Source organism: Carassius auratus, unplaced genomic scaffold, assembly GCF_003368295.1.
Source record: "Carassius auratus strain Wakin unplaced genomic scaffold, ASM336829v1 scaf_tig00214847, whole genome shotgun sequence".
Taxonomy (NCBI): domain Eukaryota; kingdom Metazoa; phylum Chordata; class Actinopteri; order Cypriniformes; family Cyprinidae; genus Carassius; species Carassius auratus.
The window spans coordinates 31,056-47,375 of NW_020527826.1; the positions used below are offsets into that span (position 1 = coordinate 31,056).

At 36.2% G+C, this 16,320-nt stretch overlaps 1 protein-coding gene across 4 annotated transcripts in view; it reads right to left on the reverse strand.

Moving 5' to 3' along the window:
- The window catches only part of LOC113093041 (glutamate receptor ionotropic, NMDA 2D), a 76,144-nt gene that overhangs the window by 8,846 nt on the left and 50,978 nt on the right, over positions 1-16,320 (reverse strand). For all 4 annotated transcript variants that reach the window (XM_026258870.1, XM_026258867.1, XM_026258868.1 and 1 more), the window contains 7 exons: positions 14,819-14,933; positions 13,490-13,695; positions 10,213-10,381; positions 9,733-9,886; positions 8,283-8,408; positions 7,814-8,043; positions 6,619-6,779 (listed from right to left, as the gene is read on the reverse strand). In XM_026258870.1, coding sequence (XP_026114655.1) covers positions 6,619-6,779; positions 7,814-8,043; positions 8,283-8,408; positions 9,733-9,886; positions 10,213-10,381; positions 13,490-13,695; positions 14,819-14,933 — 1,161 coding nt within the window. The remainder of the gene's footprint in view (positions 1-6,618; positions 6,780-7,813; positions 8,044-8,282; positions 8,409-9,732; positions 9,887-10,212; positions 10,382-13,489; positions 13,696-14,818; positions 14,934-16,320) is intronic.

Genomic DNA, 16,320 nt, shown 5'->3' on the forward strand with positions numbered 1-16,320 from the left:
CCAACAAAACAGAGCCCTTGGGGGGCAAATGAGTCACACATTTCAGTAAGGGTGAAACCAAATGAACAGAACATACACAGACAGGTGTATGACAGCACACTGGCCCACAGTGCAACCCAAGTAAAATAGGAAGGCAGTAAAAGCAGTAGGCAGGCTGTTGAGGTAAACAAGTGCCTCTGAGAATCAGATATCACCTAGCTGGAGACCTGACTTGTTGACTTATGGGCTGGCAGGCCTGCCTTGCATTGCACAGCTTGAAATTTAAAGTCTCACTCTGCAGGCTACAACTATTACACAAACCAAGTGCTTATGGATGACGTGCAAATGTAAAGCCTAAACACTGCCATTGGACATTCTAGCCCCCAAACATAACCTTTTTTGCAATGGGATGCTTATTCATGCCCTTTGTATGCATAATGCAGTGACTTGAGCTTTAGATAGGACAGCCGTAGACACACACATCTGTGCACACAGATCATTGGGCAGTGAGGCAGTATAAGTGACACCACACTACTGTTTATTAATTCTGGAACAATCATGGTATGAAGATAATACAGTAGCAAAAGTCGAGAGCTTATTGATCTGAATGTGAGAACTTCATATTAACATTAGTATTTGTAAGTTGAAATTTACACTCATAGCTCTGATGTGAAAAGCTGAATCTTTCAATTTGCACTCACAGACAGTGATCAAAACACCAGTGTTTTTGAATTGGAAGTTGTAGATTAATAGTTGCAAATGTGTAGAATGACATTCACATGAAGAAAATTACATACACAAATGTTTAAGACATATTTACTTTTGCGCTTTACTTCAGTTTCGCTGCACAACGTCAAGTCGGCACTTAAAACCTCTCAGATCTGGCAATACAACTTCAAATCCTAGCGCTCTGACTTTTGCTACCCCTTTTGCACTATTCCAGTTGCAAAACTCACTTGTGCACTTGTATGCAGGTGAGAGAGCAGAGCCAGGGGCGAGGCTTTGGTGCGAATGAAGACATTTTATTGGTCGATGCCTAAGCAATGAACAACACCAGCTATCGCGACTTGCCAAGAAAGAAATTTGTGTTTTATGCATATGTATCAGTTATTTGTAAAACACTGCGAACAATTTTCACTGAATATCTTTAACTTTTACAGGATTTTTAGACACTGCGTTCATTTTGATTATCTGGTAGACAAATAATGCAACATCTTTCATATGTATATCCTATTATTATTATTTGGTCTTGTTCCTGTCCGCGTTCTGTCTTTTTAGTTTGATTGGGCATCCCATGCTCCTGTGTTTCCCCAATCGTCCTTAAGTCCTAGTCTGTGCAGTCAGTCTCTGTTGGGTCTACTTGTTGTCTATGTGTGCTGATCAAGCTCCTGTTATGAATTATTCCCAGTGTTTCCTTGATTAAAAAGCTGTTAAATGTTTACTCCTGAATCCAGCGTGTTCCCTCAACAGTGTATCATGACAAGTATAAAAGCAGGTGTGATTATTAGCCTTTCATATTAATGCATTAAAGGTAATGACACTAGTGTCTAGATTTGAATTATACACCCAACCATCCAACTATATGATTTGTTTTTGTATTTAGAGCAGCATTTTTATGGCATAAAAACAACAAAGATCATATTTAGTGTGACAGCATTAAACTTGAACAGATATATTTACACTAAAAACAAGTCAGAGCAAGTCATTTGGAGATTTTAAATATATTGTGTAAAAAAAAGAAAAGAAAGAAAAACATTAAAAAAATAATAATAATTAGAACAGGCAAAAATAAATTTATTTTTTTAGTACACATAGTTTTTTCATTAGTATCTTATGCTCAATAAGACTGCATTAGTCTTATAAAGAAAACAACAACAGTATATTACAATAAAAACACAAATATTGTGAAATATTATCACAATTAAGTTATCAATTAAGTAACTGATTTATAATTTCAGATATTTAAAAATGTAATTTAATCATTTGATGAGTTTTTATTCCAAAGCTGAATTTTCAGCATCATTACTCCAGTCATCACTGACTGACACATGATCCCACAGAAATCATTCTAATATGCTGATTTGTTGCTCAAGAAACATCTCTTACTGACATCAATGCTAAAAACAGATGTTAATATTTTTGCGGAAACCATGCTACATTTTTTGACAAATAGAATATTTAAAAGCATATATTTAAAAACAGCATTCATTTGAAATAATGTAAAGGTCTTAAATTTGGAAAGATTTGATGCATCCTTGTTGAATAAAAAGTACTGAACGGTAGTATAAGTTCCCCTGAACATTTAAAAAGACTGCCCTGTTATGGCAAATTGCTTGTGATTTATAAGTCACTTTGGATAAAATCACTTTTGATCCCTTCTATATTTTTTTATATATATATTGATCTCTGCTACCACTGAATCTAAATCTGTCTCTGTCAGAAAGAGATGCATTAATGAAAACACTGTGCTATTTATGGAGGCTATATCTCTAACACCAAGCATTTCTGCAGACTCTGTTGATTTTATCCTTGATTCCTTTAACTCAAAAGTTAACAATGTTATTGATGACATAGCTCCTGTGAAAGTAAGCAAGAAGACAAGCAGACAGTAATCAGCTTGAAGAAAATCAACCGCAGTATAGAGTATGAAAAGGCAATGCAGAAAAGCTGAGCAAATGTAACTTAACTTTTAAGTAATTTAAACAACACTCACACTCTTTTTGCTACTGTTGAGACACTGACAAACCCCAAAAACCAAAGTCAGATTGCCAGTGAAATGCTCTCCATCAGAAAGTGTGAGGAGTTTGATTCCTTCTTTTCTGAGAAGATCGATGATTTCAGGAAGGTGATTAGCACATCCCCAAGTTATGCAGAGGTCAGACACATTTGATTGCAATATCAAAAATAAGATACTATGTCTGCCTTCGAAGAAACTGGTAGCAAAATTTTGGAAGAAATAGTACAGCACCTCAAATTGTCAACCTGCTATCTTGACACACTTCACACATATTTTTTTCAAAAGGGTGCTTAACTGTTAAGAAGCAGATCTCTAAGAAGTGGTGAATGCCTCACTTCTTTCTGGATCTTTTTCAAACTCCCTGAAAACTGCAGTTAACTCCCTTCTGAAAAAGAGCAATCTTGATAACACCATATTGAGAAACTATAGACCAATATCAAATCTTCCTTTTATAGGCAAGATAATTGAAAAGGTAGTCTTTAATCAGCTGAACAAATACTTAAACTCAAATGGATACCTGGACAATTTTCAAATCTGGTTTCCGACTGCATCACAGCACAAGAGCCGCACTCATTAAGATAATAAATGATATTTGCTTAAATTCTGATTCTGGCAAATTATCAGAGTGATGACCTACAGCCAATGAGAGACTAAGATACAGGGCAGAGGGAAGTTCGGGGAGGAGTTATAGACCTGAATAGCAGTATTTTAATAAAAAACAGATTCCAAAAAAGTTGGGACACTATACAAATTGTGAGCAAAAAAGGAATGGAATAATTTACAAATCTTAAACTTATATTTTATTCACAATAGAATATAGATAACATATTCAACATATATGTTGAAAGTGAGGCATTTTGAAATGTCATGCCAAATATTGGCTAATTTTGGATTTCACGAGAGCTTCACATTCCAAAAAAGTTGGGACAGGTAGTAATAAGAGGCCGGAAAAGTTAAATGTACATATAAGGAACAGCTGGAGGACGAATTTGCAACTTATTAGGTCAATTGGCAACATGATTGGGTATAAAAAGAGCCTCTCAGAGTGGCAGTGTAGGGGGCGTGGTGTTGTTGCGCTCCAACGGAGAAGAGAAAGAGTTGTGTTTGTAGAGTGTATTTGTCGCCGTGTCGTTGAAATGCTGTTATTTTCATCTTGGAGTTCAATCACCTTTGTTTGGCCTTACAATTTATGTTTAACCTACCACAATTGTGTCATCCGCGAACTTAATGATGTGGTTGGAGCTGAACTTGGCAGTGCAGTCATGGGTCAGCAGCGTGAAGAGCAGCGGGCTAAGCACACAGCCTTGTGGAGCACCTGTGCTCAGTGTGGTTGTGCTAGAGGTGTCGTAGCTGACTGATGACTTCCAGTTAGAAAGTCCAGGATCCAATTACAGAGGAAGTATTTAGGCCAACAAGTTTAGTTTATTAATGAGCTGTTGTGGGATTTTTGCACTTCATCATAATTGGAGTCAGTGCTATGGCATGGTAGTTGTTTAGACATGACACAAGTGATTTCTTTGGTAGCGGTATGATTGCTATGGATGGCGGATGACTGTCTGGCTCAGCGAGGTGTTGAAGATATCTGTTAGGACATCTTTTAGCTGTGCAGCACAGTCTTTCTGTACACGGCCAGGTAAGTTGTCGGGACCTGCAGCCTTGTCCGGGTTAATCCTAGATAGGGTCTTCCTAACGTCAACTGGAGACAGACAGAGCGCCTGGTCGTTGGGAGGTATGGGCAGTTTTTGTGCAGGTGTTTCATTCTGCTGTTCAAACCATGAATAAAAGTGGTTGAGTGCATCCAGGAGGGATGTGTCACTGTCACAGGCCTGTGTCAGGGGCTTGTAGTCTGTGATGGTCTGAATGGCTTGCAATAGGCTCTATGTATCTCTGCTATCTGTGAAGTGATTGTTGATTTTTTTTTTTTTTTTTTTTTTAGCATATGACTGTTTTGCATTTTTGTTGCCACAGGACAGATTGGCTTTTGCTGTTTTGAGGTCTGCTTTATCTCCTGATCTGAATGCTTCATCTCTGGTCTTTAGGAGTCCACGAACCTCTGCTGTCATCCACGGCTTCACTGTTTCAGTGTATTCCTTCCGGTCTGTGTCATTATTGTAGGTGGATGCCATTCATCTGGCCAAATTGAGATGAGTCTTTGAACTGGAATTAGCATAACAGATATGTGATCCCAGTACCCTAAATAGTGGCAGGGTACAGCCTTGTATGCTGCCTTTTCTGTTGTGTAGACAAAGTCCAGTGTGTTTTTTTTTTTTTTCCTTGTTGCAAAGTTCACATGTTGGTAGAACTTTGGCGAAACTGTCTTTAAGTTTGCGTGGTTGAAGTCACCAGCTATAACGTCGAAAATCCGTCTGGGTTATTTATTTTTTGATTGCTGATGGTGCTGTACAGCTCACAAAGCACGTCCTTGGCGTTTGCACATGGGGAAATGTAGGCTGTGACAATAAAAATGGCCGTGAACTGCCATGGCAGATAGAACGGACGTACACACACAAGCCACCCCCGCGTGTTTTACATTTACATTTAATCATCTAGCAGACGCTTTAATCCAAAGCGATTTACAAATGAGAACAATAGAACCAATCAGACCAATGAGAGAATGACAACAGTATATAAGTGCCATGTCAAGTCTCAGTTAGTCTAACACAGAACCCGTAGCTACGATCCCCCCCCCCCCCCCCCCCAAGAATAGGATAAACAAGAAAAAAAAAGTGCTAGTATTAGTTGGTCAAGTGCTGGCCAAAACAGACAGTGCTGTGTCTCTGTCCGTTCGGTAGCAGGCAAGTCCGTGCAGCTGAATAGCGGAGTCTGAGATGGTGTCATTTAGCCATGTTTCAGTGAAAACAAACACACAACATACCCTTGTCTCATGTTGTGTAGGCCGACTAAGTCCAGTTTATTTTCCAGAGAGGGAGTGTTTGTGAGCATGAGTGATGGAATTGCTGGTCTAATGGAGTTAGCCTATAGCCTAGCTCGTGTGTCTCCATGCTTGCCATGCTTCTGTACCCTCTCACACCGTCAACGTTTTGTGCGGGTAGCGTCAGTAGGCCAGGCCGCGGTCTCAGGGTTTTGACTTCAGCAGCAGACAGAGGCCTCGTAGCTTCTCAGTAGTCACCGGCGAAAGCTTATGTTTGTACACACTGCCAATTTCCAGAAGTCTCTGTCAATCATAGATGTGTTTCAGAATGTTTATCCGATGATTTTGCGATAAGATGAGACTGTTCGAAGATGAGGAAACAAGACTAACAGATAAAAACACAGTTTTCGGGACCCGGAGTAGCCGCTGCGTCCAACCGTGTCGCTATCTTGGATCTTGTAACAAAACATTATTTTATGTAAAGCACTTTGAATTAATATTGTGCTTTATAAATAAACTTACCTTGCCTTGCCTAAAAGCGAGAGCTAGATGAATAAATGTCAAATCTAAGTTTGACTGCAGTACATTAAAGAGATAATATCAATACCACACTTGCCCTGCAAGCACAAATCCAGTTGAAGACATAGCATCCTGTGGAAGTAGCAATGCCCGCTGAATGTTTTGTCCTTTCAGTGACATAGCACTAAGGAGGAAAGACAATCTTTACACCCTCCTTCAAAATAGCGGTGAAAAGTGACAGTCACCAAATTAATTAACTCCTCTGTTGTGATCCATCATGTCACCCCATATCAGTCAATTACTTGTAAGCACATCTGTTTTCCCCCTCTGCTTAAAAGAACATCGTGATTCATTGGGACAAAGCACTTTTGTGGTCTGATTTAGGATCAGGATTAAAGCTCAAGTTTGGCCGATTTTTCATTTGCCGCGTTGGCTACTACTAAAACACTTCATTATACAGGTTATGCCTATGAATTAGTGTTGTCTTTCACGATGGTCGTCATTCACTCACCCAGTTTTAAGGTTGTCGATGGCCTCTTCCACACCTCTCTGATTGTTACGCACCATGTACTGATGCATGTTGGGGTAATTGCTCCGTATATTCTCCTCCGTACTCCCATTTGGGACAGTGCCAAAGCGTAAGGGAGGATACTGCTCTGTGGGCTGCTGAAACTGAAAACAACATTAGGAAATTAGGTTTCTGAACTAAAAGATTACATTTAAGGCTACTGAAATTCACACAATTAGTAATTTGGCTAACTTTGAATGGAAACGCTAAAGTCTGTGGTGGGAGTAAAAAGAATGAAAATCAAGTCATTGTTTCATATGATTATAGGCAGAATATTTATTTGCATAATTTGGCCCCAACTGCTCCACAAAAACAAATGTCTGGTTCAAATGCAAATGAGACCCATTAAAAAAAAATATTTATAGTGTGTATCCATATCACTGCAATGTAATTTATTGCTGCACAACCATTAATTAAGCTTATACTAAATTTTGCTCACAGCTCAGCTTAGTTCACATCATGTCCAGTGAATGGGACATGATGTGTTTTAAAATCCACTGATTTTGACCGATACCAATAAGCCAACATTTATTTTCATTTTACGACTGATAACCATGTTGTTACTGTTAACTAAAACTACTAAAATGTCTTCAGTAATTGATATAAAGTTGAAATAAAAAGCAAGATAAATTTAAATTAAAATACATTTTAATTTAAAAAAAAGATGACAAACAAAATCACGGAATGTTGCTTTAGCTAAACTAAACTAATAGTATAAAGTAAATAGTAACTAGTAAAATCTGTACTTAATGTGTGGAATGAATAATGAATCAATTAATACAAAATATATTTAATACTTGCTAGCTCTGAAAGGGTCCTGTTTTACTATAATCTATGAATATCCCTTTAAGTTAGTGATAAATGGTCACCCAAGCCATAAATAGGCAGAAACAATTCTATATCCAATAATTATAAATAATAAATAATTATACATTTATAAACTGCAACAAAAAATCCTTAATATAACAATTATTTTATTTGCAAATAAAAATGTATTATCATGCAAATATAAAACAATCATATTCATTACATGATGTTTCCACACAAGTATGACCTGCATAAACTCAACCAGCTCAACGTGGTAACAAAAAAAACTGGAAATTTGTTACAAAATAAAATCACTTGTATCATTCTCTACCTTCTTATCACTGAGGCCAGACACAGTGTCGATGTACTCTTCTTGGATCATGAAAGCAGCCAGGTTAGCAGTGTAGCTGGCTAGGAAGATGACAGCAAAGAAAGCCCAGACCAGCACCATTATCTTACTGGTGGTGCCTCTTGGGTTTTCCACCGGAACAGAGTTATTAAACACCAGAGCCCACAGCAGCCAAATAGACTTCCCTATGGTGAACTTTGAACCTCCTGCCTCTGAGGGAAGAATAACACATGAAGGCCAAGTGAGACATGTTTAATTATGACATAGACAGTGATAACAGCAAGTATAAAGGTAGACAACAAAAGACACATGAGAAAAGGAGGAACACAGCTCGAGGTAAACTCTGGAACGTGCTTACAATGATAATAACAATCTGTAAACAAATCCTTCATTTCTGATTGCAGTTATGAATCTACCACGAGCAAAACCTTTAAATTTATAAACAACATACTCTTTCCACTCTGTAAGCTTCGGTTATATCCAACAGGGCTGAAGAATTCGAATATGAAGACGGTCACTGCTACCACAGACAGGCACATGACGAACATCATCACCCACACAGCTGGGCTGTACGGCTCTATAATGGTGGAAAAAATATACAAATGAATGGATGACAATCCAAACTATTTAAAGGGATCATGACATTTATATATATATATATATATATATATATATATATATATATATATATATATGTATATATGTGTGTCAATATGTCTATAGTTTAGATTTTACTGAGTATTGCCCACACTATCTAAAACCCTTAGAATTAAACAGCCAATTGATCTGCCTCTTTGCAAAGCCTGACTTAAACAGCTAATCTATGGAAAAAAAGGTGCTATACAAACTTTTTAAATCAGATTTGAAATGATAAGGGACCTTATTAAAATACTTTTCAGTATTATTTTTTAATGTTGGGATCCATGGCATTTACATAGCAGTAGGTGCTACAGGAACATCACAATGTTTAACAAACTTTCTCACATTTTTTCATTCTTTTTATTTTCATGACTATGAAAATTGTAGAGTCACACTGAAGGCATCAAGGGCTATTTGACCAAGAAGGAGAGTGACGGGGTGCTGCGCCAGATGACCTGGCCTCCACAGTCACCGGACCTGAACCCAATCCAGATGGTTTAGGGGTGAGCTGGACCACAGACAGAAGACAAAAGGGCCAACAAGTGCTAAGCATCTCTCGGGGAACTCCTTCAAGACTGTTGGAAGACCATTTCAGGTGACTACCTCTTGAAGCTCATCAAGAGAATGCCAAGAGTGTGCAAAGCAGTAATCAAAGCAAAATGTGGCTACTTTGAAGAACCTAGAATATGACATATTTTCAGTTGTTTCACACTTTTTGTTATGTATATAATTCCATATATTATTCCACATGTGTTAATTCATGGTTTTGATCCCTTCAGTGTGAATCTACAATTTTCATAGTCATGAAAATAAAGAAAACTCTTTGAATGAGAAGGTGTGTCCAAACTGTTGGTCTGTACTGTATATGTATATCAAGGAAAATTGGACGATGACAAGACCATCTTAACTATTAACAAAAAAGTTAATTGTTAGGGAGAGGCCAAGTTGGATTGCGAAGTACAAGATTATATAAAGATCCTTATTAAATATTACCATTTGGCAGTGTGCCTAAAGAGTCAAAAGATAATCAGCAAAAATTTTTGGAAATACAAAATTTTACAGTAAACATGATATATAACACTAAATCTAAATAAATTTTAAACCTGTAGCTCAACTGGTACAGCATAGTGCTGGCAAAATCAAGGTCAAGGGCTTGATTCCGAAGGAAAGGTGCATACAAATACATTGTTTTACTTTGGATAAGTGTCTGCCATATGCCTAAAAGTAAAAATGAAGTCTGGTGCTCCCTCCTATTCCCTTACCTAGGAAAGCAGATGGTGACACTGTGCCATTGCTGCGAGAGACCATGACACTGATGCCAGTCTCCACAAACGGAACAGAGAACTCCACAACCTCTGACCTCTCTTCATTAATAGTCAAGGAGCCGATTGCCATGTCAGCCCGCTTGGACACCACCTGGTGGGGAAAGAGGTTAATCACATTACGAACAGAGAAAGTGGATTTTAAAAAGTTTGTCAAAGTAGTAACTAACCTTTATGGACTACTTAGTCTGAATATTAAATCTGAATGTTAAATTCAGTTAAATCAGAATGTAGCTTAGTTTAAACGTAAAAAATAAAAAAAATTCAAAAACATTTGCCTCCATATTATGGCCTGGTGCCTTATCGTTGTCACAATTCAATACAAAAAAAAAAAAAACCCTGCTGCACCTGAATTCAGTCAACTTTGTGATAATAAAATCAAGGTGAACAGATAGTTGAGAGATAAAATGAGGGCCTGACCTCCCCGACCATTCCATTCCACTCTCCATCTATGTTCTTTCCATGCCTGCCATTGGTCACCAGATAGAGGTCATAGGTGAAGCCTACTATTTTAGCCAGGCGCTTGAGAACATCAATACAGAAGCCTTTGCAGCAGTGCTTCGTGGAGTGAATGACCTCAACAACCATGCTGTAATTGAAAAGAAGAAGAGAAAGACATAGAAAAGGGGAAAAAAACAGAAAGGGGACAGTGACACAAAAGAAAGAAATAATCTAGAGAAACCAAGTAAAAGAAACTAAATGAACATCCCTGCTTAGAATTCTGTGATTTGTCACCTAGGGCTAACACATAATCTGAGGTCTATCAGCATAAAGTATAAGATTCTTTAAAGTAAATCTTCTACTGTTTTAAAAACAAGCACTACTTAATAGAAACTGGAGCAGTGATCAAACAGGAAAATGTCATTATCTAAAGATTGAATTATTTATATTTTTATATTTATTTTGCCTAATTAAAATGACTGCACCACAGCAATAATTACTGTAAAATATACACTGGTGGCCAAAAAGCAGTCATTACTATATATAGTAAAGTGTCTATTCATAAAAATAAAAAAAAGTTCCACAATTTGAAATATACCACAGCATTTTAGTGCCACATAAAAAAAATAAAATCTAAGGGCCCTATCATACACCCGGTGTAATGCGACGCAAGGCGTAAGACTGTTTGCTAGTTTCAGTCCGGCGCCGTTTGCATTTTCCCGTCCAGCACCACGTCATTTAATTAGCAAATGCATTTGCACCCATTTGTCTGCCCATGGGCATGCTGGTTTAAAAAAGAGGTGTGTTCAGGCGCATTACTGGCACATTGCTATTTTAAGGAGCTGAAAAAGTTTTTTCTTTGTTATTTAAAGAGCATGTTAGCATAGGCAGGTCCACAAAGTGCTTACATGCTACTTATTAAACACAGGGATGCACAGCAGCACACAAACATGCCAAATATTAAAAAGTAAAAAAATGTGTAGGCTAATTAAATAAATATATATATATATATATATATATATATATATATATATATATATATATATATATATATATATATATATATATATATATATATATATATATATATATATATATATATATATATGCCTACATGTCATAATGGATAGTCATCGCATGTATCAGAATTAGGCTATCTGTTTGCTCGCACACGAGCAGCTCCGTTTCATCTCGGAGACGCGTTCTGTCTTTGCACTTGCCAAATTCTGCCGTGTAAATAGCAAATCCGTCATGGCACGAGTGTAACTGGCTCTTAAAGGGAATGGAAGATGAGAGTCTGATTGGTTTATTGCACGTTACACCCCAAGAACACCCATTACTCATTAAGAGAAAAGTTACAAACCCGTTTAGACCGTTTAGATTTTACCGTCGTTTTTCCGTCGTTAAAATAGCAAAAGTGGATTTGGACACGCCCTGAGTGCACCTGAGTAAAAAGTCGAAATATTACAAGAATAAAGTCAAAATACTTCGAGAATAAAGTCGAAATGTTTCAAGAATAAAGTCGAAATTATGAGAATAAAGTCGAAATTACAAGAATAATGTCGAAATACTTTGAGAATAAAGTCGTAATACTACGAGAATAAAGTCAAAAGAATTTAAATCTTAGAAATTAAAGTTATATTATTTTGAGAGTAGGCCTTTATGTGGCATGTAAATGTCCTGGACTGAGAGCATGGGAGAAGTTGCAGGCCACCGGAATTGATTTGAATATTGTTGCATTCGAATGGCTGCATCACCTTACTAGGATGAGGAAGAGTCAGTTTTAAGGACACACGGAAACAGCTTAGTGTCAAGAATATGATATTTATTAACAGACTGAGCAGGTACAACTTTTTATCTTAACATGAGCTCACACACCCAATCGACATTCCTTTGGGGGCTGCTGTAGCTCTATTATTTAACACTTTTTTAATACAATACAAATATATGTGGGATTATTAGCAGAAATCATACTGTGTCATATTTGCAGGGACACTATGCTTGGAAATAATATTTCATATTTTCCATTGCATTCGTTATTTGTAGAGTGCCAGCCACCCAATAGCAATAAGATTTGTGCTTTTGATAGACCTACTTTTAATTTCTCAGCTTTCAAAATCAGTTTTATAACGAAACACAAATTGTGTCTTACAATAATGTGTTTTTCAAGCTCTTTAATGATCAGATCGCTGTATTTATGTGTAACAATTCATTTAATTAAACTGTTTTCTTTGTGAAAATTTTAAATATGTGAAAAATTATTCTCATAATATTTCGACTTTAATCTCGTAATATTTCAACTTTATTCTTATAGTTTTAAGATTTTATTCTCGAAACATTTAAACTTTATTCTTGTAATATTTCGACTTTATTCTCATAGTATTATGACTTTATTCTCGAAACATTTCATCTTTATTCTCCTAATATTTCGACTTTATTCTCATAGTATTACGACTTTATTATCGAAACATTTCGACTTTATTCTCCTAATATTTTGACTTTATTCTCATAGTATTACGACTTTATTCTCGAAACATTTAAACTTTATTCTCCTAATATTTTGACTTTATTCTCATAGTATTACGACTTTATTCTCGAAACATTTAAACTTTATTCTCCTAATATTTTGACGTTATTCTCATAGTATTACGACTTTATTCTCGAAACATTTCGACTTTATTTTCCTAATATTTTGACTTTATTCTCATAGTATTACGACTTTATTCTCGAAACATTTCGACTTTATTCTCCTAATATTTTGACTTTATTCTCATAGTATTACGACTTTATTCTCGAAACATTTCGACTTTATTTTCCTAATATTTTGACTTTATTCTCATAGTATTACGACTTTATTCTCGAAATTTTCGACTTTATTTTTGTAATATTCGACTTTAATCTCGTAATCTTAGATTTACATTTTTTTTATAACATGGAACTAAAACGCCGTCGTAGAAATAAGTAATATAGATTTTTTTTTTTTTTTTTGTGATTTTGAGAAATTCAGCATTTACATAAAGTGAATGAAGTAAAGTGCTCAAACACAGAACTATCATTGATCAACCTCTTTCATTTATATGTGCATTTCTAATTTATTTAAATTCCGTAAGTGCCAATGACAGGACAGGAAATGAATGCCCCTGGGGTAATGTGAATGTAATTTGCAATATCTGCATATTCACTGACACATTTGCCAAAGTGATAACCCCAAAGGTTGAACATTTCCAGTCTAAAAATCCACAGACTGAACCTTGACCTGTTGTTGAGTGGCAGACGGCATGGCACAGAGTCTCTGATACAAGAGCCTGTTCCAGGATCAGCAGGCTCTACAATGACAAACGGCCTCTCCTCCAGAGTAACCACACGCAGGTGCTGGGAGTCATCCAGAGGTTTGAGGAACAGGCCGTAACGGGACCAGGGAGGATAACGCAGACGCAGCACTCCATTTTCCCACCAACCTACCTACAACAATAAGATGATACCATTAAAATGACTTCAGACTTCATACAGATGCAGAATATTACATACTGGCACGTTGAATATGACTGGTGTAGGCATCTGACATTTTCAACACAGTTTGTGAATGTAGTGCCAATTTTATTAAGTAATAAACTGAAGCTGAAGCACATATAAAATTTCTGTCTTCCCAAATGACAGCTATTTTATCTTTCAACAAGTCATGTAAACCCAAATCTTTCAAAGCTACTGCAGCATGGCACCTTTTTAACCTCACAATGATTCCCAATCCCAAGTGTTAACCATCTGTCAGTAAAAATGACCATTAAATATAATAAAACAGACTTTTGTTCTAGCTCGACAATGAATGATTTCAATTTCTGCAGCTCCACTGGCACGGTTCTGAAACCAGCCACTAAAAGTGCATGAATACCAAAAACGTTCCTGCAAAAATCTATTATTTCTTATGGCTTATTGACGTTTGCCAGGAAAATGCTGTACTTTATGTGCAATCATTTGCAATTGCCACTCAATTGCATTCAAGTGCATTGCCCCGTAAACAATTTCCCTTTCTAGAGTAATTTAAACTAACAGACAAGTTATTGGAAAAACAGGAACGTTGTGAATTACACAATAAAACATAAATAAGCATGTACAAAAAAAAAAAAAAAGGTATGACCTGCAGACTATTTATTTTTATAACTTTTTTTTTTTTTTTACCATGAATTCATAAATTTTCAATAGAAGGAGAGAGAGATTACAGTGAACTGCAGGTTAATAATTTTGCTGCATTATATCGTAAGTAAATGTACTAAAAGTACTAAATATCAAAAATCAAGCTTAGTTACGTTAATAACACAGTTTATATATTATAATACAATTAAAATAATTGTGTCAATGCAACTTTCGGGCTTTGCACAAAATGTATTGTAATGTAATGCGATTGTGCATATATTTATTCTTTGATGCACTTCAGTCCCTTCTGTATGTGACAACGGTTCATTTCGAATGCATTCTACACCAGTCACAAGGCAAAATGTGATCTCACTTGGGAGCTGCATTTAAAACAGTTCAGTGATAACCGTGAATGTCTAAACACTTTTAAGCATACTAATGGCTCCACCCCTACCTCCTCCCAGCCTCTTCCTGCAGTGTAGGAGATAACATCCAGGAGTGGATTTGCCAGATAACCATCATTATTAAAGGAATAGTCCCGTCCAGATAGAGTTATGTTACTGAAAAACCTGCAGGAGGAGAAGAGGGGAAAAAAGCGGGGTGATAAAGGAGGAGTCTGAGTGAAAGTGATAAAGAGAAGGAGAGAGTGCAGTAAGAGATAAAGAGTGATAGATGGGAGTTCCATTAGTCACCTCTCCACTTGGGGTGGTGTGTGTGATTTGTGCTGAATACTTAAGGGATTCTTAAGCAAACCCTCTCTGCTGAACATTAAACAGAAATGACAACACTGAATCGCAATGAACATAAAAAAGACATTCATTTACAGAACGACCGAAAACTCAAGATATGACTGCCTAACCAAATGAATAAATCAATGAATGAATACAGAAGAAAAGAGACTGAATGGAAGGATTAAAAAAAACAAATGCAGAAAGTAAAGCTGAATGAATGAACGAACGAACAAACAAGCTAAATTTTGAATGAAATTTGAATGAAAAAAATAGTTGATGAATGAATGAATAGCTAGGGTGAATGTATACTGCATTTGTGAGGAGATAAAAAAAGACATTGGAAAAAGGGTAGATGGATGAATTTAGATGAATTTAGCAAAATCAAGGGTGCTGAAAGATGAATTTAACAGATGTATAAATTAGGAAGTGAATAAGCAGAGAGAAAAGATGGATGAACAGTCGGATACAATATGAATGAGAGTAAAAATTATCAACTTCTTGAAGAAATGTATATCTGCCTAACCAAATGAATTAATCAATTAATTAATACAGAAAAAGACCAAAAAGGCTGAATGAATGAGTAACAAACAAGCAAAATTTTGAATGAAAAATTGGATGAATGAAACAACAAATAAACGAAGGAAAGGCGCATTTATTTGTGAATTGATAAATAATATTTGGATTTTATTTATATACGGTAAATTAGAAAATAAATAGAGATACTTTTGGAAGAAATGGTAAATTCATAGATTAATAAAAAATTAAGGGTACTGAAAGATTACATGAATGTGTAAATTAGGGAATTAATAATAATAATAAAAAGTACACAGAAAAAGATGGATGAATGGACTGGTCTAATAAAAAATGTCAACTACCCATAAATAAACAAATGGGATGAATGAATGATAAAAATGAAGAATTGACAAAAGGGTAAAAATTAATGAATAGAGACAAAAGTGTTTAAACTGCACTCATGGAATAAATGGGGGGAATTCAGAATAAACTAATAAAATTTGTATTTATTCATGTTTTCACTTATTTTGAAGAAAAATTGTGATGGATGCATGAAAAAAGCAAGGGTAAACAAAAGGATAAACTTCACAGAGGAATGACTGAATGAGTCTATGAAAGAGGAACTGGGTGGATGGAGGATGAATGACGTGCCCTAAGGCACTGCTGCCACGGCTGCGACTGCACTTTTATCACACTTCCAGATCGGCGGCAG